Source organism: Oscarella lobularis, chromosome 12, assembly GCF_947507565.1.
Source record: "Oscarella lobularis chromosome 12, ooOscLobu1.1, whole genome shotgun sequence".
Taxonomy (NCBI): domain Eukaryota; kingdom Metazoa; phylum Porifera; class Homoscleromorpha; order Homosclerophorida; family Oscarellidae; genus Oscarella; species Oscarella lobularis.
Window position 1 is genome coordinate 1,713,004 of NC_089186.1, and position 21,033 is coordinate 1,734,036.

At 47.1% G+C, this 21,033-nt stretch overlaps 9 protein-coding genes and 1 pseudogene across 14 annotated transcripts; 5 read left to right on the forward strand and 5 right to left on the reverse strand.

Moving 5' to 3' along the window:
• Positions 1-18: 18 nt before the first annotated feature.
• On the forward strand, positions 19-624 carry LOC136194003 (proteasome subunit alpha type-2-like; annotated as a pseudogene).
• On the reverse strand, positions 444-5,660 carry LOC136193830 (serine/threonine-protein phosphatase 6 regulatory ankyrin repeat subunit B-like). Of its 2 annotated transcripts, none has more exons than XM_065982818.1 (27): positions 5,531-5,660; positions 5,392-5,483; positions 5,163-5,264; positions 5,018-5,116; positions 4,865-4,963; positions 4,714-4,815; positions 4,555-4,653; positions 4,414-4,512; positions 4,266-4,364; positions 4,114-4,209; positions 3,971-4,069; positions 3,818-3,916; positions 3,652-3,738; positions 3,487-3,585; positions 3,336-3,434; positions 3,190-3,288; positions 3,054-3,137; positions 2,900-2,998; positions 2,657-2,854; positions 2,539-2,607; positions 2,433-2,486; positions 2,285-2,380; positions 2,125-2,233; positions 2,004-2,069; positions 1,864-1,947; positions 1,628-1,801; positions 444-1,571 (listed from the first exon to the last, which is right to left on the reverse strand). In XM_065982818.1, the coding sequence occupies exons 1-27, from the start codon at positions 5,592-5,594 to the stop codon at positions 721-723; spliced, it is 3,417 nt and encodes a 1,138-aa protein (XP_065838890.1). In that variant the 5' UTR covers positions 5,595-5,660; the 3' UTR covers positions 444-720. The 2 variants fall into 2 exon arrangements, with proteins under 2 accessions (XP_065838890.1, XP_065838889.1); XM_065982817.1 differs by having other exon boundaries at positions 3,640-3,738.
• On the forward strand, positions 5,639-6,800 carry LOC136193838 (proteasome subunit alpha type-2-like). The gene is made up of 8 exons (XM_065982830.1): positions 5,639-5,707; positions 5,766-5,842; positions 5,890-5,963; positions 6,016-6,074; positions 6,128-6,250; positions 6,313-6,394; positions 6,447-6,578; positions 6,629-6,800. The coding sequence occupies exons 1-8, from the start codon at positions 5,670-5,672 to the stop codon at positions 6,740-6,742; spliced, it is 699 nt and encodes a 232-aa protein (XP_065838902.1). The 5' UTR covers positions 5,639-5,669; the 3' UTR covers positions 6,743-6,800.
• Positions 6,801-6,837: 37 nt separating this feature from the next.
• Positions 6,838-7,836, reverse strand: LOC136193840 (sorting nexin-10-like). Its single transcript, XM_065982832.1, has 4 exons — positions 7,702-7,836; positions 7,566-7,649; positions 7,269-7,471; positions 6,838-7,221 (listed from the first exon to the last, which is right to left on the reverse strand). The coding sequence occupies exons 1-4, from the start codon at positions 7,744-7,746 to the stop codon at positions 6,996-6,998; spliced, it is 558 nt and encodes a 185-aa protein (XP_065838904.1). The 5' UTR covers positions 7,747-7,836; the 3' UTR covers positions 6,838-6,995.
• A 26-nt stretch (positions 7,837-7,862) lies between these two features.
• On the reverse strand, positions 7,863-9,015 carry LOC136193839 (charged multivesicular body protein 5-like). Its single transcript, XM_065982831.1, has 6 exons — positions 8,871-9,015; positions 8,712-8,816; positions 8,605-8,651; positions 8,275-8,549; positions 8,104-8,222; positions 7,863-8,038 (listed from the first exon to the last, which is right to left on the reverse strand). The coding sequence occupies exons 1-6, from the start codon at positions 8,937-8,939 to the stop codon at positions 7,988-7,990; spliced, it is 666 nt and encodes a 221-aa protein (XP_065838903.1). The 5' UTR covers positions 8,940-9,015; the 3' UTR covers positions 7,863-7,987.
• On the forward strand, positions 9,000-10,843 carry LOC136193833 (alanyl-tRNA editing protein Aarsd1-like). Its single transcript, XM_065982821.1, has 10 exons — positions 9,000-9,183; positions 9,229-9,446; positions 9,510-9,666; positions 9,716-9,776; positions 9,820-9,875; positions 9,922-10,049; positions 10,103-10,169; positions 10,223-10,369; positions 10,433-10,527; positions 10,660-10,843. Exons 1-10 carry the CDS (start codon positions 9,034-9,036, stop codon positions 10,781-10,783), a joined length of 1,203 nt encoding a protein of 400 aa, XP_065838893.1. The 5' UTR covers positions 9,000-9,033; the 3' UTR covers positions 10,784-10,843.
• Positions 10,844-10,903: 60 nt separating this feature from the next.
• LOC136193836 (tRNA (adenine(58)-N(1))-methyltransferase catalytic subunit TRMT61A-like) lies at positions 10,904-11,887 on the forward strand. Its single transcript, XM_065982827.1, has one exon. The coding sequence runs from the start codon at positions 10,917-10,919 to the stop codon at positions 11,799-11,801; it is 885 nt and encodes a 294-aa protein (XP_065838899.1). The 5' UTR covers positions 10,904-10,916; the 3' UTR covers positions 11,802-11,887.
• An 11-nt stretch (positions 11,888-11,898) lies between these two features.
• LOC136193831 (protein fem-1 homolog C-like) lies at positions 11,899-14,775 on the reverse strand. The gene is made up of 4 exons (XM_065982819.1): positions 14,211-14,775; positions 13,170-13,693; positions 12,927-13,039; positions 11,899-12,816 (listed from the first exon to the last, which is right to left on the reverse strand). Exons 1-4 carry the CDS (start codon positions 14,649-14,651, stop codon positions 12,077-12,079), a joined length of 1,818 nt encoding a protein of 605 aa, XP_065838891.1. The 5' UTR covers positions 14,652-14,775; the 3' UTR covers positions 11,899-12,076.
• A 153-nt stretch (positions 14,776-14,928) lies between these two features.
• LOC136193834 (lactosylceramide 1,3-N-acetyl-beta-D-glucosaminyltransferase B-like) lies at positions 14,929-19,865 on the forward strand. 5 transcript variants are annotated; one of them, XM_065982825.1, is made up of 5 exons: positions 14,929-16,562; positions 16,632-16,706; positions 16,755-16,984; positions 18,666-18,841; positions 18,891-19,865. In XM_065982825.1, the coding sequence occupies exon 1, from the start codon at positions 15,193-15,195 to the stop codon at positions 16,336-16,338; it is 1,146 nt and encodes a 381-aa protein (XP_065838897.1). In that variant the 5' UTR covers positions 14,929-15,192; the 3' UTR covers positions 16,339-16,562; positions 16,632-16,706; positions 16,755-16,984; positions 18,666-18,841; positions 18,891-19,865. The 5 variants fall into 5 exon arrangements, with proteins under 5 accessions (XP_065838897.1, XP_065838896.1, XP_065838895.1 ...); XM_065982824.1 differs by having other exon boundaries at positions 14,929-15,124; positions 15,192-16,562; positions 16,632-16,984; XM_065982823.1 differs by having other exon boundaries at positions 16,618-16,984.
• Positions 19,553-20,993, reverse strand: LOC136193837 (uracil-DNA glycosylase-like). The gene is made up of 9 exons (XM_065982828.1): positions 20,712-20,993; positions 20,608-20,659; positions 20,515-20,558; positions 20,412-20,466; positions 20,316-20,358; positions 20,157-20,245; positions 20,046-20,110; positions 19,871-19,984; positions 19,553-19,814 (listed from the first exon to the last, which is right to left on the reverse strand). The coding sequence occupies exons 1-9, from the start codon at positions 20,982-20,984 to the stop codon at positions 19,668-19,670; spliced, it is 882 nt and encodes a 293-aa protein (XP_065838900.1). The 5' UTR covers positions 20,985-20,993; the 3' UTR covers positions 19,553-19,667.
• Between the last annotated feature and the right edge of the window lie 40 nt (positions 20,994-21,033).

Genomic DNA, 21,033 nt, shown 5'->3' on the forward strand with positions numbered 1-21,033 from the left:
TAGTAAGTTCTCGGTGCGATGACGGAACGATACAGCTTCAGCCTCACGACCTTCAGGCACGTTACTCCTAGTCGATAAACGATCTTCAAACGCAAACACTGTGCTCTACTGCAGCCCAATGGGAAAACTCGTCCAGATCGAGTACGCACTCGCAGCCGTCGCCGCTGGTAGTCCTTCCGTGGGCATAAAAGGTACAAAACAAGTCGATCAAGAACGTACGTCTATACGTAAAGTTCAGCGTCGAACGGAGTTGTAATAGCGGGATAGAAAAAACAACGATCGGCTCTTTATGACGTCGAAAGCATCAAAAAAGTAGCCCCGCCTCTTTTATGTGAGAGTTTTTCAGAGACAACGTCTCCTTTAGGTCGAAATGATAGCCAATCACGCGGGAATGATTTGCAGTGGATTGGCCCCGGATTATCGGTTAATTAAAATATATTTGTTGGTATAATTTCGTTAAATTTTGATTTTATAAGGCTTCTCGTCAAAAAGGCGCGTAAATTAGCTCAAGAGTAATACCTGATATATCAAGAGCCAATTCCCACGACGAGATTGGTTCAGCAGTTCGTAGAACATTTTGACGGCGACGGCACATCCGCGCCAGTAGCCCACTTTCACTTCTAAATAGGAACAACTCTAGCTAAACGTAGCAACCATTAAAAAAACACAAATATAAAATGTATCGGAGTGATTGCGGACATAAAAACCAAGCTAAGCAGATTAGTTAAAATAAGATTGCACAGAGCGACGTTGCGACAAATGCGGGAAGACCAAACTCACCCGACTCTCACCATACAACCTTCCTTCCACATTTCTCTTCGGATAACACTCGTCGTATTCGTCCGATTGCTGGACGCCTTCCAATACAGCCAAGCATTCATCTGCACGCGGCCTCGCGCTCGAATCGACGCTAATCATTCGACGACACATCTTCTTCACCGCCGAATGACCGACGTTGGAAGCCTGCTCGAATCGATGACTGGCGACCGGCTGTTCCCCAGTCATCAATTCAACGAGAGTCACTCCGAGACTACAAACGTCGGCCATCTTCGTATTCCGCTCACCGCCACCCGACCCACGACGACGCGTATCCGGATTTCGCTCCGGAGCCAAATACTCAGGACTCAACGGTCCGGCGGAGAGCGACACTTCGGCGAAACGAGCGGCGCCCAAATCGCATAGTTTCGCCTCCATCGACGACGTGACGACGACGTTGGAAGAGCGAATGTCGCCGTGCAAAACGCCGTCGGGACCGAGTCCGTGGAGATACGTGATTCCCGCTGTTATCCCCAAGCCGAGATCGATTTGCTCGCGTAACGAAAGAGGCCATTTGGAACGACGTGCTGCTCTGATGACGTCAGAAAGCGAGCCTTCGAGAAGCTCGGTGACAATTCGAAGTGGAACGCCGTTCTCCGTCGTTACGCCGCATAGGGAGACGATGTTGGGATGACGAGCTCGACTGCAGACGGCAATTTCTTGTCGAAAGAGACGAAGATAGTATTCGGTATCGAGGAAGTCGAAGAAGATCTTGACAGCGACGGAGCATCCGCGCCAGTAGCCAACTCTCACTTCTAAATACAATTCTAATTAATATTATTTATTTATTTATTTATTTATTTATTGGCACCCCCGTAAGCTCCTCCTCCGAGCTTAATATCCGTCATTCTGACGTCTTCGACGGGAATTTGGAGAAGATCTTCCTGTTGTTTTGCCTTTTCCAGCTGCTTCTCTTTCTCCGCTTTCTCTTCGGTGACGGCTCTCAGTTCGGCTACCGTCTCCTCGTGACGATCAGATAAATTTGCTACAAAAATACAATTGCGCGTAAATAAACATCATCATAGAAAAATCGCTGTGCTTGGCTACCGTGATCGAGTCTGAGAGCATCGATTTCTTTTCTCGCGTCGTCGATCTGGACGTCTTTCTCTTGAGAAGCGGCTCTCAATTGTGCTTCATTCGGAAGATTCAGACAAAATGTAGGGTAGATGCGATTTGGAGGTGCGTACCAAGTTCGCGATCTTTAGCGTCAAGCGCCCTCTGCTTCCCTTCCTCTGCCTCGCTTCGCAGTTTTGCTATTATCAACAAGACAGTCGTCCTAATACAGGATCACTAAAAGCTCATACTAACCGTAGTCGGCTTCTTTTTCTTTAGCCCTATTCTCCAAGCGCGAAAACTCTTCTTCTTTTCTAGACAACGCCAGAGTTGTTTCCTCCAAGCGTTGGCGAAGTTCGTTTTCCTACAAAACTGTTTTACAGAAACAGTCCTTCGAAACTTGGGAACGCTTTACTCGAGAAGAAACGCTAGAGCGATCTTCTGATTCGGAGCTTCTAGGAAAAGAAGAGCCCCGTTTGAGCCGACTGATTTCCTGCTGCATTTCCTCTCTTTCCTATAACCAAACGCTTTTCAAACATGAACTGGTTCTTCTCATGATAGCATTCCTGAGGAGACGCCCAGTTCAATGGATCTTCCGACACTTGAACAACATTAATCTGATAATTAGAACATTAATCCAATTAATTCACAATCATAAACTCAATTGACCTCTTTTAGATATTGAATAGCATCTTCGCTTTCACTTGCCGCCGCTTCTTGCAAGAATCGGCGAGTTTCCTAAATTAATAAGTAATCTCACATATACTTGATTTTCACTTTGATTTACAGACGACAGTTGCGTGGATTTGATTCCCGCTTTTACAAAACGATGAAATAGATCGAGTCGTCCTCCCATGATCGCCACATCAAGAACGCATTCTCCTTTCTTTGTTTTCGCATACATGTTGCAGCCTTCTTTTAATAGAAAATCAATGACGTTGTCACTGTCAAATTCAATGGCAGTCACAAGAGGAGTGCAGCCCCACTACAAACAAATCATTTACAAATAAAATAACAATAGACGCCATACCTCATCTTGAACTTCAATATCGGCGCCGTTGGAAATTAATAAACTGACTATTCTGTTGTCATCACTTTGCACTGCCAAGTGAAGAACCGAATTTACATCCTAATTTAAATTGTCAATTAGATAATTCATATTTGAGATGAACAAGTTGAAGAACCTGGTCATTGAACTTTGAAAGTAACCATTCCGCTGTGTCGTGATGTTTCTCAATACAGGCCAATGCCAATGCGCCGTGACCTTCCTATTGTGAAATGTAAGTGTTACATTGACAAATTAAAAAGTCATATTCTTGCATGATCAATGGCGTGACGATTGCAACCCTTTCTCAGAAGCAAATTAGCGAATTCATTCTGCCCGTAACGAACGGCGTGAAGAAAGGGCGTTCTCCCCCACTATAAAAATCACACCGTAATAATGCGAACATTTACATAAAACCAACCTTGTCTTTGGCCTCAACATTGGCGCCTCTTTCAATTAAAACTTCAGCAACTTCCTTCTTGTTATACTTCGCCGCCCAATGAAGTGACGTATATCCCAACTGAATCAAAGATATTGATACAGCTGCACATAAGAAAATATCTACTCAATACGTAGTCCGTTTCAAATAGCGAAAATCCCTTTTCAAGAAGTTTCTTTGTCATTTTAACTCGGCCATTAGCACTAGCTGATCCCAACACGCCTCGACCCCACTGTAAGAATCACACAGTAAAAAACAAAAACTTTCATGTTAGAGAAATAATTTCCTTATTCTTTACTTGAACGTCACATCCTTTTGATATTAACATATTCAGCAAATTGACATTTTCACTCGCCGCAGAACATAAAATTGGTGTGTTTCCATTCTACAACAAAAACATAACAAAACAGTAGAAAGAACCGCTAAACAAACTTTGAAAAGATGAATTAAAACACAGAAGATACCTCGTCTTCAGCTTCAAGATTGGCGCCATTTTCAATAAGAAATTCTGATAGTTCAAGATGCCCGTTTTGAGCTGCCCAGTGTAAGGATGTTTTGCAAAACTTGAACAATAAATCAAGTACTGCAAATACTTATTAATAAGCAACTACACCAACCACTTGAGCTTCATTGACATCCAATCCAAGTCGAATTAATTTCTCAGCAAGTTTGACATTTCCCTTCGAACTTGCTATTGCCAAGGCTCCGTCACCTCGCTACACACAAACAATTACTATGAAACAAAAATCAAACCATTTACTTTTCTCTTGGCATAAATATTGCATCCCTTTGATATCAATAGATCTGCCACGCCCTCGCGCTCACAACTGCAAGCCACAAGAAAAGGCGATCCAAACTATACGAAAACGTAAACAATTTCAATAAACAAATGAATACAAAAACCACGACTACCTTGCTCTCAATTTCAAGTTTGGCGCCATTTTGAATAAGAAAATCTGCTAGTTCAAGATGCCCTTTGGCACATGCCAAGTGCAAGGAAGTGTAGCCACCCTAAATTAATTAATTTAATGCTACAGACACTCATTCAGTGATCACCCACGCGTTGAGCTTCATTGACATCCAATCCAAGTTGAATTAATTTCTCAGCAAGTTCCACGTTTCCATTCAAACTTGCCAATGCCAAGGCTCCATCACCGTCCTACACAAATGCTGACCATGAAAGAGAAATCAAATCACTTACTTTATCCTTGGCATAAATATTGCATCCTTTTGATATCAATAGGTCAACCACGCCCACGCGTTGACAATAACAAGCCAAAAGAAAAGGCGTTTGTCCAAACTAAACAATGAAAACACAAGTATGTAATCGTCCTACTGAATTTAACTTAGATTCAACAACTATATTTTCAGCTTCAATATTAGCTCCATTCTCAATTAGATATGTTGCAATTGCAACATGGTCACCACAATCACATGCGCAATGCAACGATATATAATCATTCTAAATCACACAAATAAATTATTAGTAGAAACAATGATGAGAAATCTACTTCATGAGTTTCGTTGACAGACAATCCCATTCCAATCACTTTCTTCACAATTTCAAGATCACCCCCTAAACACGCACATGCGAGAGCTCCATTGCCAAGCTGCCAAGAGTAAGTGAGTCACACTAACAACTGTGGAAATGCAACAACACTCACGTCGTTCTTTGCTTCAATGTTGCAACCTCTCTCGACAAATAAATCAACGCCTTTTACAAATCCTTGTAAAGCAGCATAAAGAAAACCCGTGCTTCCGGTCTATCAGAAAACAATTTTCGATTATTTCCAAAGAGTGCCACGATACCTTGGTAACTCGACTTTCAATGTCCCATCCCATTGAAAGAAAATATTCTAATATCTCCAAATACTTTTTCCAAATAGCGAGAGCAATTGCATAGGTGCCATTCTAAAACAAACAGAATCGTCGATTAACTGCAGAAAAGGAGAGTGATGGGAATGCCTCTCTTTCGCAAAAAAGTAGCTAGATCTACTTCTGCACACTCACGTGATTGTCGCGACGACGAAAAACATACCTCATTCGCAATAGTTTTCCATTTTATCGGCTCTTTCGACACATAATCGCGAACCTTTGCCATGTTCCCGTTTCTGACAGCAGCAAGAAAGTCTAAGAACAGTCTAAAGATAAATTACACAAAACGTGATATGAAATACCTTCAGAATTCATCGTCTGAGCCTCGGAGCTTCCCTTAGAAAAGAACTGCCGAACTTTATCCATTTCTCTTCCAGCGAACGAAATATGGAATTCTCTCAGCAACGTCGCGCATGCGCTGTTTAGTAAGTTCTCGGTGCGATGACGGAACGATACAGCTTCAGCCTCACGACCTTCAGGCACGTTACTCCTAGTCGATAAACGATCTTCAAACGCAAACGCTGTGCTCTACTGCAGCCCAACGGGAAAACTCGTCCAGATCGAGTACGCACTCGCAGCCGTCGCCGCTGGTAGTCCTTCCGTGGGCATAAAAGGTACAAAACAAGTCGCTCAAGAACGTACTTCTATACGTAAAGTTCAGCGTCGAACGGAATTGTAATAGCGGGAGAGAAAAAACAACGATCGGCTCTTTATGACGTCGAAAGCATCAAAAAAGTAGCCCCGCCCCTTTTATATAAGAGTTTTGCAGAGACAACGTCTCCTTTAGGTCGAAATGATAGCTAATCACGCGGGAATGATTTGCAGTGGATTGGCCCCGGATTATCGGTTAATTAAAATATATTTGTTTGTATAGTTCTGTTAAATTTTGATTTTATAAGGCTTCTTGTCAAAAAGGCGCGTAAATTAGCTCAAGAGTATTACCTGATATATCAAGAGCCAATTCCCACGACGAGATTGGTTCAAAAAATTGCCAACGTCATGCAGGAATTCACCCAATCAGGGTACACTCAGAAAAGAAAAGACACGATTATTAATAAAATAAATAAAATACTACTTTGTATAGTGGTGTCAGACCTTTTGGAGTTTCCGTTCTCATCGCTGGTTGGGACGACGGGAAACCCCATTTGTTTCAGTGCGATCCTTCAGTATGTATCATCACATTAGGCCCAAAGGAATTCGATTCATGTTCTAAAACAGGGGTCATACTTCGCTTGGAAGGCGACGGCTCTGGGTAAGAATCACATAAACGGGAAGACGTTCTTGGAGAAGCGCTACAGCGACGATTTGGAGCTGGAAGACGCCGTGCACACGGCCATTCTTACACTCAAAGTCAGAATTCAGTTCGAGTAACCTAGCAACGAAAACTCGATGCTTCTTAGGAAAGTTTTGAGGGGCAGATGAACGAGAGTAGCATCGAAATTGGCGTGTGCGACGCGGGGGGATTCAAGCGGCTGTCCACAGCCGAAGTGAAGGATTATTTAGCGGCGATTTAGAGAGATATCGTAGTGCGTGATGATGGGAAATAAAAGCCAAAGGCAATACGTCCTAAAAGATGCCCTCCTGTACTAGTAGTCGTTTCTTAACCCGATTACACGCTTTAAACCTCTACTATATTCATTGGTGTACATGAGACTGTCAATCGGCTATAAAATGTATGGATAATTTCACTGGTATTCATGCTGGTTACAAAAATGGTGGTTCGTAGAAACGAGTCGTTCTTCCCTCGAGCGAGTACTTACGTTTGATTCAGTCTTCCCTCGGTCCGTATCGGATCGCTTCGCGCGTCGCCAGCTCGTCTAGCGTGTCGCGTCGTTCGTCGAGGCCCCGCGCGGGGGGCCCCCCTTCGAGATCTTCGTCGTCCGCGTACGCCGTCTCGCCGCTGACGACCGAATCGATGTCTTTCGTCGAGAGAAGCGTCTGAACGAATAGCTGCACGGCGAGATCGGAGAGAAAGACGGTTTGAGCGAGAAGCCTAGAGGGATGAATGAAAATAGAGGCGTGGCTCTTCTTCCCTCTCACTCTTGCAGAAATCTTTCTAGACCCCCTCGACGCTCTTCGATGAAATTAACTTCGAATCGGCCAAAAATGGCTTTAGGTGGCAGCGTCGGCACGTCGTCCGAATCGCGACGGCCCGTCGTCGCGAGCCGATCGCGAAGCCACGCGAATTCCGAATAACGCCGTCGCACGGACGATTCCTTGCGATGAAACGCTATATCGGACGTCTAAAAATAAAGAAAAAAAGCTTTGTAAGCGAGTCCCGGCCCCCCATTGTGAGCTGGAACAAGAAATTCCACGCCCACTCAAAGAGGCTTTCACCTTGATTACGATGCAGTAATCAGTATAGAGCGGTTTCTGACCGTCGCGATGAGTCCTCGGCTCTACTACGGAGACCGAAGTGACCTAAGAAGCGAATAGAATCCCAAGAGGAAGTAAAAATCGTTTCGTTTTCTGCCTTTTTCACTAGTGAGGTGTCGCCCGCTACGCCGAGCTCTCCCATAGCGATATCTGTGCGCGTATCGAGTTCTAGCGACTGGGCAACCTGGTTCGACCTGCGAAGCGGCGTTCTTTTCAAGAGAGCGGGCTCAGATTAGAAAATGCGAGGGCGAGACCGAATTGACGTCATTAATCGGCACGTTCACGTGCAAAACGAAAACGATCACGTGCACAGGGAAAGACACACTTTACTTCTAATTCCATCTACAGATAAAATCCGGTTCGTACACCTTTTCTTCATAGAGTTACGTAGCCGGAAGCTCGGGAAGGCCGAATTCGTCCACTTTGACGCCACCCTTTAGAAAGAGACACCATAACATATAAATTAATAATTAATTTATGTATTGTTTTGATGACGTACTTCAGTTCGAGACGCGGCCGCTTCGCCAGGCAATCCCTCAGGCGCAGACGGCGCACTGACAGCATCCAAATAGGAGGCGTCTTCATCCAAAGCCAATTCATCACCCAAGGCATCCAACTCTGCATAAGGGACCCCTCTTAATTATTTAATTATTTATTTTCTCTGGTATACCTGCTTCCAGATCGTCTTCATCCACTTCCGGCATCCCGTACGCGCGTCCGAGCGTCTCCTGTATCTCATTCGCGTCCTCCATCATATCCTCCAAGTCGTCTTGAACGTTTTCGATTTCGGACAGATTCACTTTCTTCATCTCCTTCTTCATCGACTTGACGCCCATTTTCATCGCGTCGACCGTCGTCTTCGTGTCCTTGACCGTCTGTATGGCGTAGTTCGCCTGTTCCATGTTGAACGATTGCTGAGCCATGTTCTCTCGCTGTTGCTCGTAACTTCGCGAGAAAATAATTTATTTAATTATTGATTTATTGATTTTTTTCCCCCTACTGTTTTTTCTGCTTTAGGACGCGCATAGCTCGTTGTTTTACCATGTTCTATATATGTGTGAGGAGAAGATGAGCTGTCGTGCCACGCCCATATTTTGGTTTTCTGACCTTCGACGGTCCATCGCGCATCTTTTTCATCTGGTCTTTGTATTTTATGAGCTCGGCGTCCAGTTTGGCGATTTTCTTGTCGACCGAGTCGACACGGCTGTCGACCTAGGGCGAGATATGCGATACAGAGACTCCTTCGATAGAACGAGTCGATTAGACCTTCGAAACGGCATCTGTAAGGCTCGGAGGCGGCTCCTTGGGCTTCGATCGACCGAAGAGACGATTCATAGCCGAGAAAAAGTCACAAGATAGTCGAATGACGTCACCTGAACGCTGCACGTTCACCACCCGTATACGCTAGGTCATTCCGGTCACGGGATCGATGTCTTTCTTTTGCCAACGCGATTCGTACGCTCGAAAACTCGATGCACAAGTCGTCGCGTGCACGAGAGCAAAATCGGAAGATGGAAAGCGCGACGGATTCGAGGTGGAATTGAGCGACACGGTCTTATTTCCTGAAGGCGGCGGCCAGGTTCGTCAAAAACTCACTTTCGTCTAGTAAAATGTGTATAAATAGCCCGATGATCGCGGAACGATCAGCGGCGTGGCCGTAGAACGCGTCGTTCGACGAGGAGGATCGGCCATTCATTTTGTGACCACGCCTCTCGACGTTGGCTCCACAGTTCAATTGGAAATCGATTGGACGAGACGATTTGATCACATGCAGCAGCATACGGGACAGCATCTAATAACGGCAATTGCAGATGCAAAATTTGGAAGCAAGACAGTCTCATGGTAACTGACTTTATTATTATTATTGATGGTTCTTTCTTTTTTTAATTAATACTTTTTTCTCAGGTGTCTTGGTCCGCGGAAGTCGTTTCTCGAATTGGATTGCGACAAATTGAGTCAGAAGCAGATCAATGAGCTGGAAGTTGATGCCAATCAGGCGATACGAAACCAAGTTTCAGTGAATCTTAAGATTTTCGAAGCTGGCTCATCAGAACTAGAAGATGTATATCTAGAATACAATACGTGTATTAAAAATATTGACTCTAATAAAGGTCAGATCTCGCGGATTGCCTGATGATCACGTGGGACCCGTTAGAATAATTGAAATTGAAGGTAGACAAACAATAAATAAAGAATTTAGTCACGATTTTCCTAGGTATTGATTCTAATATGTGCTGTGGAACTCACGTTTCCAACCTTGGTCATCTTCAGGTACACAGACTAGGATACAGTTATATCAAGACTCCAAGTCTTCTAGGCTATTAAACTTTTATATGCTGAATCAAAACGTGGTCACACTCTTCTCTACTATCTATCTGGCCAGAGAGTCTTGGATTATCTTCACAAGGCTGTTGATACGGAAAGAAAAATGACTAAGCTCTTGAGGTAACTGGGGCTCCTTTAGTTCACACTATCTCTCAACAGCCTTGTATATATAGCTGTGGACCGGAAAATCATGTAGGGGCAGCTGAAAAAGTATTATCAACGCAGAAGTCTTCAGCTAAGGTACAGTAAGAAAGATCCGTGTATTTACTGGATGTGGCATTTTTTTAATTAAGACGATTCGTCTTCAACTACGCGAAATTGCTGAACTTTTAGCCTACAAATACCTTCATGCTGAAGAGAAAGAAACCATTGTTTGTGTTCACCGAGATGACGGTGACATTGAGTTCATGAATGTCCTAGCTGGCGAATTAGTTCCCCACGTAAATTCTATACTGGTTCTTGTAGCTTGATTAATTAATAGCCTGAGCTTTCATTTCATGTAGGGAATTCTTTGTCTTATATCAGTGGGACCCGAGAAAGGAGCCGGGCAGTTTCTATTGGCTGGTCCAGATGCCTTGGTTGCATCTCTTGGACCAAAGTAAGAAACGTAGTATACACATACACCCCATGTACAGTATATGTACAGTAATACAGAAATAAAGTAGTAGATGCCTCATACCTAAATTGAATCTACTCTAAAAACTCGTGGGGTGATCCATCGTGCCTGTAGAGTTGCTGAATGTTTGCAAGGAAAGGGGGGCGGTAGAAAAGGACGGTTTCAGGGAAAGGCGACGAAATTGAGCGAAAGAAAAAAAGCGGAAGACCTTATTCGCGCCGAGGTGTCAAAAAATTAATTTCTGACTCTTTGTGATCGCGTCTTGCTTATATTGTTCCTAATACACGAACTTTCGGTACCTTTTCGCGGTATTCCTTTGCGCAGAGCGCTTACGAGCACGTGTCTCGTTAGCGTACGCTGTTCGGATCGCGATGTCGACGAATTTCTTGACTCCACGAGCCAACATCGACGTCGGCGACGCCGTGATTGTCTACCAGAGCCGAACGAGCGTCCAGGCAATCAAAATCGAGCGCGGACAGCACGTGCAAACGCGCTTCGGCTACTTTCCGCACAACGACATGATCGGCCAGCCCTACGGCACGAAAATGGTCTCGCGAACGAAGAAGAAAGGCTGGATCTATCTCCTCTACCCGACGCCGGAGCTCTGGACGCAAGCCCTGCCTCATCGAACGCAAATTCTCTACACAGCCGACATAAGTCTAATCGTGTTTATGTTGGACGTCCGTCCCGGATCTATCGTCATCGAATCCGGAACCGGAAGCGGATCGCTCTCCCATTCAATCGCTCGCACGCTAGCGCCGACCGGTCATCTTCATACATTCGAGTTCCACCCGGAGCGCTGCGAGAGCGCCAAGTTAGAATTCGAAGCGCACGGTTTTAGTCCCGAATGCATTAGCATAGAATGTCGCGACGTTTGCCGAGACGGATTCGGCTTGGCGAACGTCGCCGACGCCGTTTTTCTCGATCTACCGCGTCCTCACGAGGCGATCGCGAGCGCGCGAGTCGCTCTGAAGACGATCGGTAGCAAAATCGCGTCGTTTAGTCCGTGCATCGAGCAGGTTCAACTCACGTGCGCAGAACTGCGCAAAAACGGCTTTGTCGAAATTGAAACGGTCGAGTGTCTATGGCGAACGTTCGAAGTTAAGGACGTCGAGCTCGAAAAGGCGCCTATCGGTACAGAAAAGGAAGAAACGTGTTCAATAACGACCGCGACTCCGCACACCACACAACACGGACATACAGGATATATAACTTTTGCGTCTCTTTATCCGTACGTAGTAGTAGCCCCTCCTTAGCCTCTTGAGTACCTTGCTTTTTTAATTAATATGATGATGATTGATCTATTGAATTGATTAGCTAAGGGGTTGGGCTTCTCACTACGTACTGTAGTCATTATGCCTTTTCAATTAATTTATTAATCTTCTTTCTTGCAACTACATATCGTCACCGTACTATACGTTTATACCTCACTTCGAACAAATGTAAAAAAAGTAGAGATAGCAGACCAGAAAAAGAGCCGACAAATGTACAATAATACCCCACACCCAGCTACACTAAACCACTACTATAATCAATGCAATCCAACAAAAGCCTCGAGTCTACGCGGCACGACGCCCTTATAGTCGATATGATGCCTCATAACGCACTGGGCGGCGAGCGTGCTCAACGTCAACCGCGCCACGCCGCCCGCCTGCAACTCCATCACAATCGCGTCCGCCTCCTTGCCGCCGCTCTCGCGTGCGTACTCCAACGCCGTCTTCCCCTCGGCGTCGCGCACGTGCATATAGACGCCCGAGTCGACGAGCGCTCGACACAGAACGAGACTCGTCTCGCACGTCGGCTTTCGACAGGCGACGTGAAGCGCCGTCTGTCGACGCGCATTCAAGACGTTCGCCGGCATCCCGATGCGCGTTAGATACGTCGTCGTATTCACGGAGGGAAATCGGTGCGGCGGATAGGGGCCGGATTCCGTCGTTTTCGGGTCGCATGACAGGTGTAGAGCCGTTTCGCTTTCCTGTCCGACGAGACGGAGTTTCGCTTCGAGTTTGAGCATTCGTCCGATGAGATGACGACGCGACGGGCAGTCTTCGTCGTAGGCGTTCGGTCCGTCGACGGCGGGCGTCATGTCGAGCCAGACGCCGAGGAAGGAGAGACAGAGGCGGCGCATGTGAGCGAAGTCGATTCGCGAGTCGAGGCACTGTTCGACGTCGTCGAGCGCCCAGGCGAGAAAGGGAGCGATGTCCGGTTTGAAGCTGTCGTAGACCATGTCAGAGAGGAGTTCGGCTTGGCTAATCACTTCGCTGACTGTGTCTAGAAGCACAGGAGAAGGCTATGTCAATAAAGGGAGACTAAGGACAGGAGGCATATGTGGACTACTACGTCAATAAAGGGAGACTAAGTTCTATATAAGAGATCCTTACCGAAGTTTGAGTAGGGAACTGTTGTGGAGTGGTGCTGGAGTTCTAGTGAGCGAAGCAGAAGAGCAAAGCTCGGTTCGTAATCGTGCTGATCGCAGTATACAGCAGCTCGGAATCTAGGAGAAAAAAACGGAGGTAATACCACTGGTATTTCAATTAGTTATAGGGGAGACCGACGCCTATCAAGTAGTACATCCCCTTACCAAGACACTAACCTAACTCAATGTACTCGTCCTTATTTCTTACCTGACAAAGTGCGACGTAAAGGGGTGTTTCGCTCCGATAACTCGCTCCCTCACTACCAAAGCCAGCAGCGCCATTTTCTTATGATCGGCGGCGAGCATGATCATCTCATCCATGTTGCTCGGCATCGAGACTCCCATATAAGACGGATGATCGGGATACTCCGGCACGGGAACGCCGTGTTGAATGCGAAGCGCTAGCGCGTCTTTCCAACACTGCAACGCCGTGTTGTAGTCGTCCTGATTGTCGATCAGCGTCGCGCCGAACAACTCCAACCCGTCGATGTGATCCCGTACGTCGCAGCCGGGAAGCGCGACGAGATAGTCGAATATTTTCCGATGGCCGTAGATGGCCGCCATGAGAATCTCGCTCAGGCCGCTGATGTCGTGACCGCGTTTCGCGTTGTGTTTTACGAGATATTCGACGACGTTGAGATGGCCCATGGCGCAGGCGACGAGCAGCGGCGATTGCCCGTCGATGTTGCATATATCGATATTGGCACCGGCTTCAAGCAAGTGTTCAATCACCTATGATGATTAATTAAATATAGGGAGTTATGAGTCAGTGTACGGAAGATAGTCAGCTGCTAATGCGGAAGCACAGTCCCCACGGGCTTCCTCTCTTCCTAATGACGTCACTACACGTGTACTGTACTGAACTCTTTGAATAAGAAAGTGAAATGGACTGAAGGGCTTCTCCGGGCAAAGTGACAGTGTTCTATAGGGCAACTGCCTCCCGAGGATTGGTTGTTCCTGTATCTATCTATGGCACCCTTATTGACGCCCTCTTTCTATTGGGTCTAATTTCTCAGAGAAAATCCGCGCTGATTCTATTGGTTCCCGCTCAAAGCACCCATTTATATAAAGTCTCCTGTCAATGTGAAAGGCCCGTTCGCATTCTCTCATTGGCTCCCGCGCAAAACGATCTGATTCCCAATTGGTTCCCTTCAATATTATATGGGCTCCCATCTATCTTCCTATTGGCTCCCGCTACTTTCATTCACGGGGACCCATTTCATTCATTCCTTTTCCCTAATCGTCTCACCTTGATGTGCCCGTAGAACGCGGCTCCTCGAATGGGCGTCGAACTCGTCGCCGTCGCGTGATCGACCTTCACCTTCCGATCCAACAGCAGATCGACGATTTCGACGAAACCGCCGGCGGAGGCGACCCAAAGCGGCGTCGCGCCGCGCACCTCCTTTCCCTGCCGATACGACGGGACCGTTCCCGTCGACTCGAGATCGAGCAGACTCGAATCGCGTTCGAAATGATTGAGAAGAAATCGAACGATGTCGGTCGACGTGTAACGGCACGCCGTGATGAGCGGCGAGCACGTCGAATCGTTTAGATTGGCGCTGCACGGCTTGAGTAGGCTTCGAATGCGTTCGGGCGGCTCGACGTCGAAGACGCGTTCGAAGACGTCGAGCGCGTTGTCCTTGGCTGCTTCTGTTAGGTCCCACATTAGGGAGCCGATAGTCGTCGTCATTTCGTACAGTGAAGTCCGCTTTTTCTTTCTCGCGAGCGTTTCTTCCTTCCTTGGCAACAGGGGCCGTTCTCTCGATGCGTCGTTCGCTTGTGCGGCGGTAACGGGGACTGGAGACTGGTTTGGGCCAAGCTGATGCAAGTTAGGCGAACTGGTCAAACCTGCAGACGCTCGTTGACGTCATTGGCCTTTGTATACAACGGAACCTGGCTCGTAGCCAGTTTCTAGGTGTGGGGGAGGGGTCATTAGCATCTGGTGATATCACCGTCAAAATCCCCTCTTCTTTACCAGATCCCCTCTGCGTGTGTGCAGTAGACGTCGCGTTTGAATATTTCGCAGTTTGACGCAGTTTGTCCCATGTGACCATTTTCCCATCAAAATGACATCTGGAAGCAGACATCAGTCATTCGTTTGGCATGCATCTGGCATGCATGGCCGGCATGCATACGATAAATAACCAGCGTCGGGTATCTATGGTAACACGGAAAAATTCTTTTACTAGCGTGCGCAGTCGTGCGCAGTCGATTGCTACAAATCCTCTAGCATGCTTCGCTGCACTCCTAAACGAGCAATTATCGGCGTGCTCGGCTTGTCGGCGACATTGTACAGCATCTACACGATGACTCGACCTCGCACGAGCCCGTCGGAACCTCTCGCCGCGTCGCAATCCCAAGCTCGGCGCGACCGAGTCGAAATAACGTTTCGAAAACCGGAATCGATTCAGAAACGCGCAGACTCACTCGCCCAACCTCGCCAGTGTCGCCCAATCGAAGATCCCCTGCAAAAACTACCACCGGACGTACCCCACGCGTGCGTTAGCACCGCGAGGCATTTCTCATCGGCGGGATTTTGCAAGAAAGACGACGTAGACAGCGTCGCAGTGGACCTCGTAATTTTTATCCCGTCTCCAACGAAAAACTTCCGTCAACGCCATTTCGCGCGATCGCGTTGGCTTCGCGCCTCGTTCGGCTCGAAAACGAACAATTGGAAATATTTTTTCGTCGTGGGCGTGCCTCGCGGCGGCGAGAACGCCTTCGTCGAACAGCGCGCGCTAGACGTCGAAAAGTGTCACTACGCCGACGTCCTTCAAATTCCCGTCGAAGAGAACGAGTCGAATCGAACGGCGAAACTATTCGTCGCCTTTCGCTGGCTCGTCGCGTCGACGTATCGCAATTTCAAATTCGTTTTGAAAACGAACGAGAATAGCGTCGTGCATCCGGGACACGCGATTCGATGGCTGAACGAGGAGGCGGCGAACGACGGGAGGGAGCCCTTATATGGGGGTCGATGCGATTTTGATCTTCGTCCGAACAGAGATCCCAAAAGCGCGTCGAAAATTTCGACCGATCTTTTTCCTTTTGATCGATATCCCCCTATTTGCGATGGGTCCGGGTATTTCTTATCGAAGTCTCTCTTGGAGGAGATTCTTCGCTATTCGTCGATGTATCCCGTGACGTTTTTTCGCGACGACGTCTACGTTGGGATTCGCGTGTCCGAAGTGACGTCATTCAAGGCGCGTATTATTAATACGAAACTTATTAGTGGAGAGGGAGACGAGGCCGAGTGTTCGGCTAGTCGTCGCCCGTTTATTGTAACGGGAAATGGTTTTGCAGAGCTGAGTTCTTTGTACGAGGCTCTGCTCAAAGGTGAGTGTCCCGTTCTTAATCGGAATGGGGATCCTGTACAATAATTTTGACGAGAGTTTGGGGGGACTTTATGTGAGCTAGTACATTGACATAATACTGTAGTTAATTAATAAGTGAAGTATATGTACTTTGGATTGGATACGATTTCTACGTGGAAATTCCCCCACTAAGTGATACCTGTACGAACTGAGTTTCGTGACAATGCTAACAGCTCACATCAATGACAGGCGCAGCGCAAAAGAAAAAAGCAAACAAAAAAGCTCTAGAGGTTCGTTTCCGCGGACGTTTTTCTTTCGTCTTCACTCACTCACTCACTCACTCAGCTGTATCTGTCCAGGGTCACCACCATCTGATTGTCTTCCACTATGGTCTCGCCGGTTCGCAGCAGCGTTTCGCCCAATTCCCTTGCTCTGTAAGTGTGGCCTTGCTTCATGTGGGGATTTCTTCCTTGCTCTCGCAGTCGCGCCCTCTCCGTCAGTTTGCCGTCGACGAAGTCAGACGCCTTGAAGTTGACAACAAATCGTCCTGACATTGCTGGGGGACTTCAACCTCCTCTCGTTGTTTTCACTGATCGATATACATTCGAAGCCGACTCTCGACGCTTATAAGGCCGGACCAGCAGTGTGGGAGCGCCTGGGGACATTCTCGCGCTCCCTTGAACAGCTCAGCAAGGACCAATGTCGGAAAAACGTAAGCAGAAAACGAGGGACCCCTAGACGTAGCGTGGGCCGAGGAGGGAAAAGCAGGGAACGGGGGTCACGCGCACTAGTATTTTCCGGGTATAAGCCGTGGCTGATAGAGTTTCTCGAACTGCTGTTGGTCTACGGACAGAGTACTCTCCTAAGAGACGTTTGGAACCTTGCCCTGCACCCAATGCACCGCTATAAGGAATGTATCGCGTCTCTATTACACGAAACCCACTCCTTTATGTTTCTACGAGTAGTGAAATAAAGAGAAAAGCGCTCTGGACTGTCTGTGAGAGCGGCGACCGCATTTTCGTGCGTTTGAGTCCGATTCATGAGCGATTCTCGCTCGTCGTTCAATTCGCGAGTGCGTAGCTTCGCCAGCAGTCAGAGAAACGCTACAGATTGCCCGCGAACGTTCGCTTAGCTGGACGATTGTCCGCGAACGTTCGCCAAGTAAGCCGATTGTCTATTCGAGAGCCGGCAGCCATCTTGCTCGAATTTTGCTGACCGTGCATATATACTGACGCACGTCACTACGACGCATACGTTCGCTTTTTTCGCGTCGAATAGCGCCCAAACGATTCTAAAATGGCTCAGATTTCATTCCATGACCTATTCCGTGCTTTTGCTAATCGTAAAACGCCGCATTCGCAACGGTTTGCGTATCCTCTTGCATAAGACAATGATGTCATACAATGATGTCATAGTCTGTTAGCTCCTCCTCCGTTCACCGTTTTTTCGCGTAAAGAAACCGAATTGCGACGAAATTTCGCTCGAAACAATAGAAGAATCGATTTTGCAGTCGATTCGCGTTGGTTTCCAATTCGAAACGACGCGCGTTTTCGTTTTGTAAAGCTGCGGCGCGATACGAGGCTCCACCTCTCGGGTATAAATACCCAGCTCGTACATCAACAATCAGAGTTCTCAGAGCTGGGATAGAAGGGAGCAGGTAACTCTCCAAGGACGAAAAGTACCTGCAAGTCGCCACGTCGTTGGGATATCTTTTCAAGCCCGTCGTCGTCGAAGTTTTTGGCCGGTGGAGTCCCACGGCGGCTAGCCTCTTCCACCAGATCGCGAGGCGCCCGTCGGTCGACTTTATGAATGATCGCAACGGATTCATCAACTACTGGAGCAAGCGTCTAGCGGTCTGCCTACAAAGAGCAAACTCACGAATAATTCTTAATAAAGTAGAACTAATTATCCCCACCCATCATTCCCCTGTTCTCCCCTCCCCCTCCCCTGTAGATGTAAGGTGCTTCACCACACACCATTCCCTCTAAACCCCCTAGTGCCCCTGTCTGTGTGTTTATTAGAATATGTACTGTGTAGTTGAGAGATATACCATAAATAAAACCCCAAGGTGTGACCATTATGGCCTGGTGGCTGGTCAATTTCCTCACTTGAAGTGCCTGGTGGCCCTCCTAGCAATGACGAGAGCAAGGCATTCTGGTATCTCCTCCATAGCACCGTCTTCCGCGGGGTATGATATCGGGTGTCGATTTTTTTACTTTTTAAAAAGTTCTCCAAGTCGAAAGAATGCGTTTTTTGGCCTTCTAGAGGTCAAACGACGCATTTTTGAACTTGTAGGAACCACGTGGCGAAAGGGGGCCTCACTTCTGTTTTGTGCCTTACCGTCTATATCCGTCAACGTAGCATGCCTTCATTTGCTTTTTAACATTCATTAGCGCCCGTTTGGCTAAGAAATAAGTCGAAAAACCGCCTAAAGCGACCGGACAAAGAACAAGGCACGTGAACATAGCGTATGGAACGACGATTCCAGCCTGCAAACCGAATTCGTGCTAGTGCGAATTAAGCTTCGTGCAGATACCCTCTTCAAGGTTTAGGTAGACAAAACTAATAGGTAAATAGTGTACTACTGTATGTGTAAACCATCTTATGGTGTAATTTAGATTTTATGCGTGAAACCCCCTCGTTTGAAGTCGACGCGGTGTACGATTGGATGACAATGCTAACAGCTCACATAGCTCACATCAACGACAGGCGCAACGCAAAGAAAAAAAAGGAGCAAACATAAAAAAGCGTCGCAGTCTCGGTTTGACCGCTGTAAAATTGTCTTTCCGCAGACGTCTTCTCTCATTCAGTCATCTTCCAGGGTCACCACCATTTGATTGTCTTTCGCAACTCTCTCGCCTTTTTGAAGCAGATCTTCAGCCATGTCCTTGGCCCTGAAATTGTGGCCTTTCTTCATGTAAGGATTTTTTCCTTGTTCTCGCAGTAGGGCGTCATCATTCAGTTTGCCTTTGGAATCGAAGTCGGAGGGTTTAACGGTGATGTCAAATTTTTTTTCAGACATCGCTGTGGTCTTCTCGTTCGCGTCGCTTTTCGGAAACATGTGGCACAGTCAAAAAGACCTCTTGCTTATAAGGCCGAACAGCGGCCGGGCGTCAGGGATTTTCCTGGCCGTCAGGGATTTTCTTGGACGATCAGCACAGCCGAAGATAGACGGTAGAAAAAACGTAAGCAAAATTAGAGGACCCCAACTCAGAGCGTGGGAGGGAGGGAGAAGCAGGGAAAGAGTCACGCGCACTATAATTTTAGAAGCAAACGAGAACTCGTTCCAAATCTGGCACTAAACGCTTTATTTGTCATTAGAGTAAGCGGCTCCCCAACAACGAGCCCGGAGAGTTTTAAAATTAGACTATTCGAACAAAAAAAGCTGTCTGTCTCTAATCGGATAAACAATTCCAGTTGATAGGCGTTTCTCCGCGACTCTCTAAGTACGCATTTGCCTTAGAGAAATGCTTACATCCGAAGAAACCCTTGTAAGCGGCCAAGGGAGACGGATGAGCCGCCTTGAGAACGTGATGCTTTTTCTATAAGAAATACTCACGTGAGGGTGATAGTAAATAAATCAATTAAATAGACTCGCCTTGTCGATCTTTGCCCCCTTCTTTTGGGCGTAGGCGCCCCACAGAAGAAAGACGATACCGGTATACTTTTTATTCAGTACGTCTATGACTGCGTCAGTAAAAGTCTCCCACCCCTATAAAAAATCATACATCTATCTATATATATATGCGGGAGTTATGGTGTATCTATCATACTTTGTCTTTATGAGAATTGGGTTTGCTAGCCTGAACGGTTAGACACGCGTTTAGAAGTAGAACGCCTTTAGGAACGTAGTTGACTAACGTAGGGTCTGGGATTCTATGTACCTTGCTTTGCCCATTTTTCCAAATTACCGTGCTTAGGTGCTTTAAATGATTCGATATCAGTCTCTAATTCCTTGTATATATTCACAAGACTATTGATAATAATCAATAATTAATAAAGAATGACGTCATTAGTTAGTTTCAAAAACTTTGGTGGCGAACCTTGGAGGTGCTTGGACTCCATACGGAACACTAAAACAAAGACCTAAGGAAAGGAATTGTTCTGTATATGTTGATTTAATATCAACGAAAGCGAACCGTGCGCTTGTTTCGGCTGATGATAGGGATCCTGGCCGAGAATCACGACTTTGACCTATAGAAGAGGCTCGTATGACGTCGCGACTTCGTGACCGGTACCTACTTCGCCGATTTTACAGTAGCGCGTCCACGAAAATACCGAATCGTCTAAAAACGCGATGAAAGAGACTCGTTCGAAGCGAACGGGCGCGCTAACCAGGCGGATAAATAGTAGTTTTGCTTCTCTCGACTTCTACGAAGCGAGAAAGCTGCAGAATAACGCGGTTTTTCGAACGTCGAGTTCAATCGATTGTACGGGACCTTTACAAAATACTCCTTCGCGAATTCGTCCGCTAGAGCTCGCGTCCACGTCTCTCCCATTCCCGGCGGCGTTTTCTTTTGCACTAGTAAGCGTTGAGCATTCTTGCGCTTCTCTTCGACGCGCGCTTTTTGCTCGGGCGTCAGCGCGAGGCCCGTTCTCTCGCACGGGGCCTCGTCCGACGGCTTACGTCGCTTCGCCTCCGAGACCTCGTCTTCGGACGAAGTCGAGCGCTTGGGCGAGAAAAACGACGACAATTTCGCCTGTCCTTGCATTGCAGAAACGGCGCCAAAATACGAGTCTTAGCGCGCGCGCATACACGTA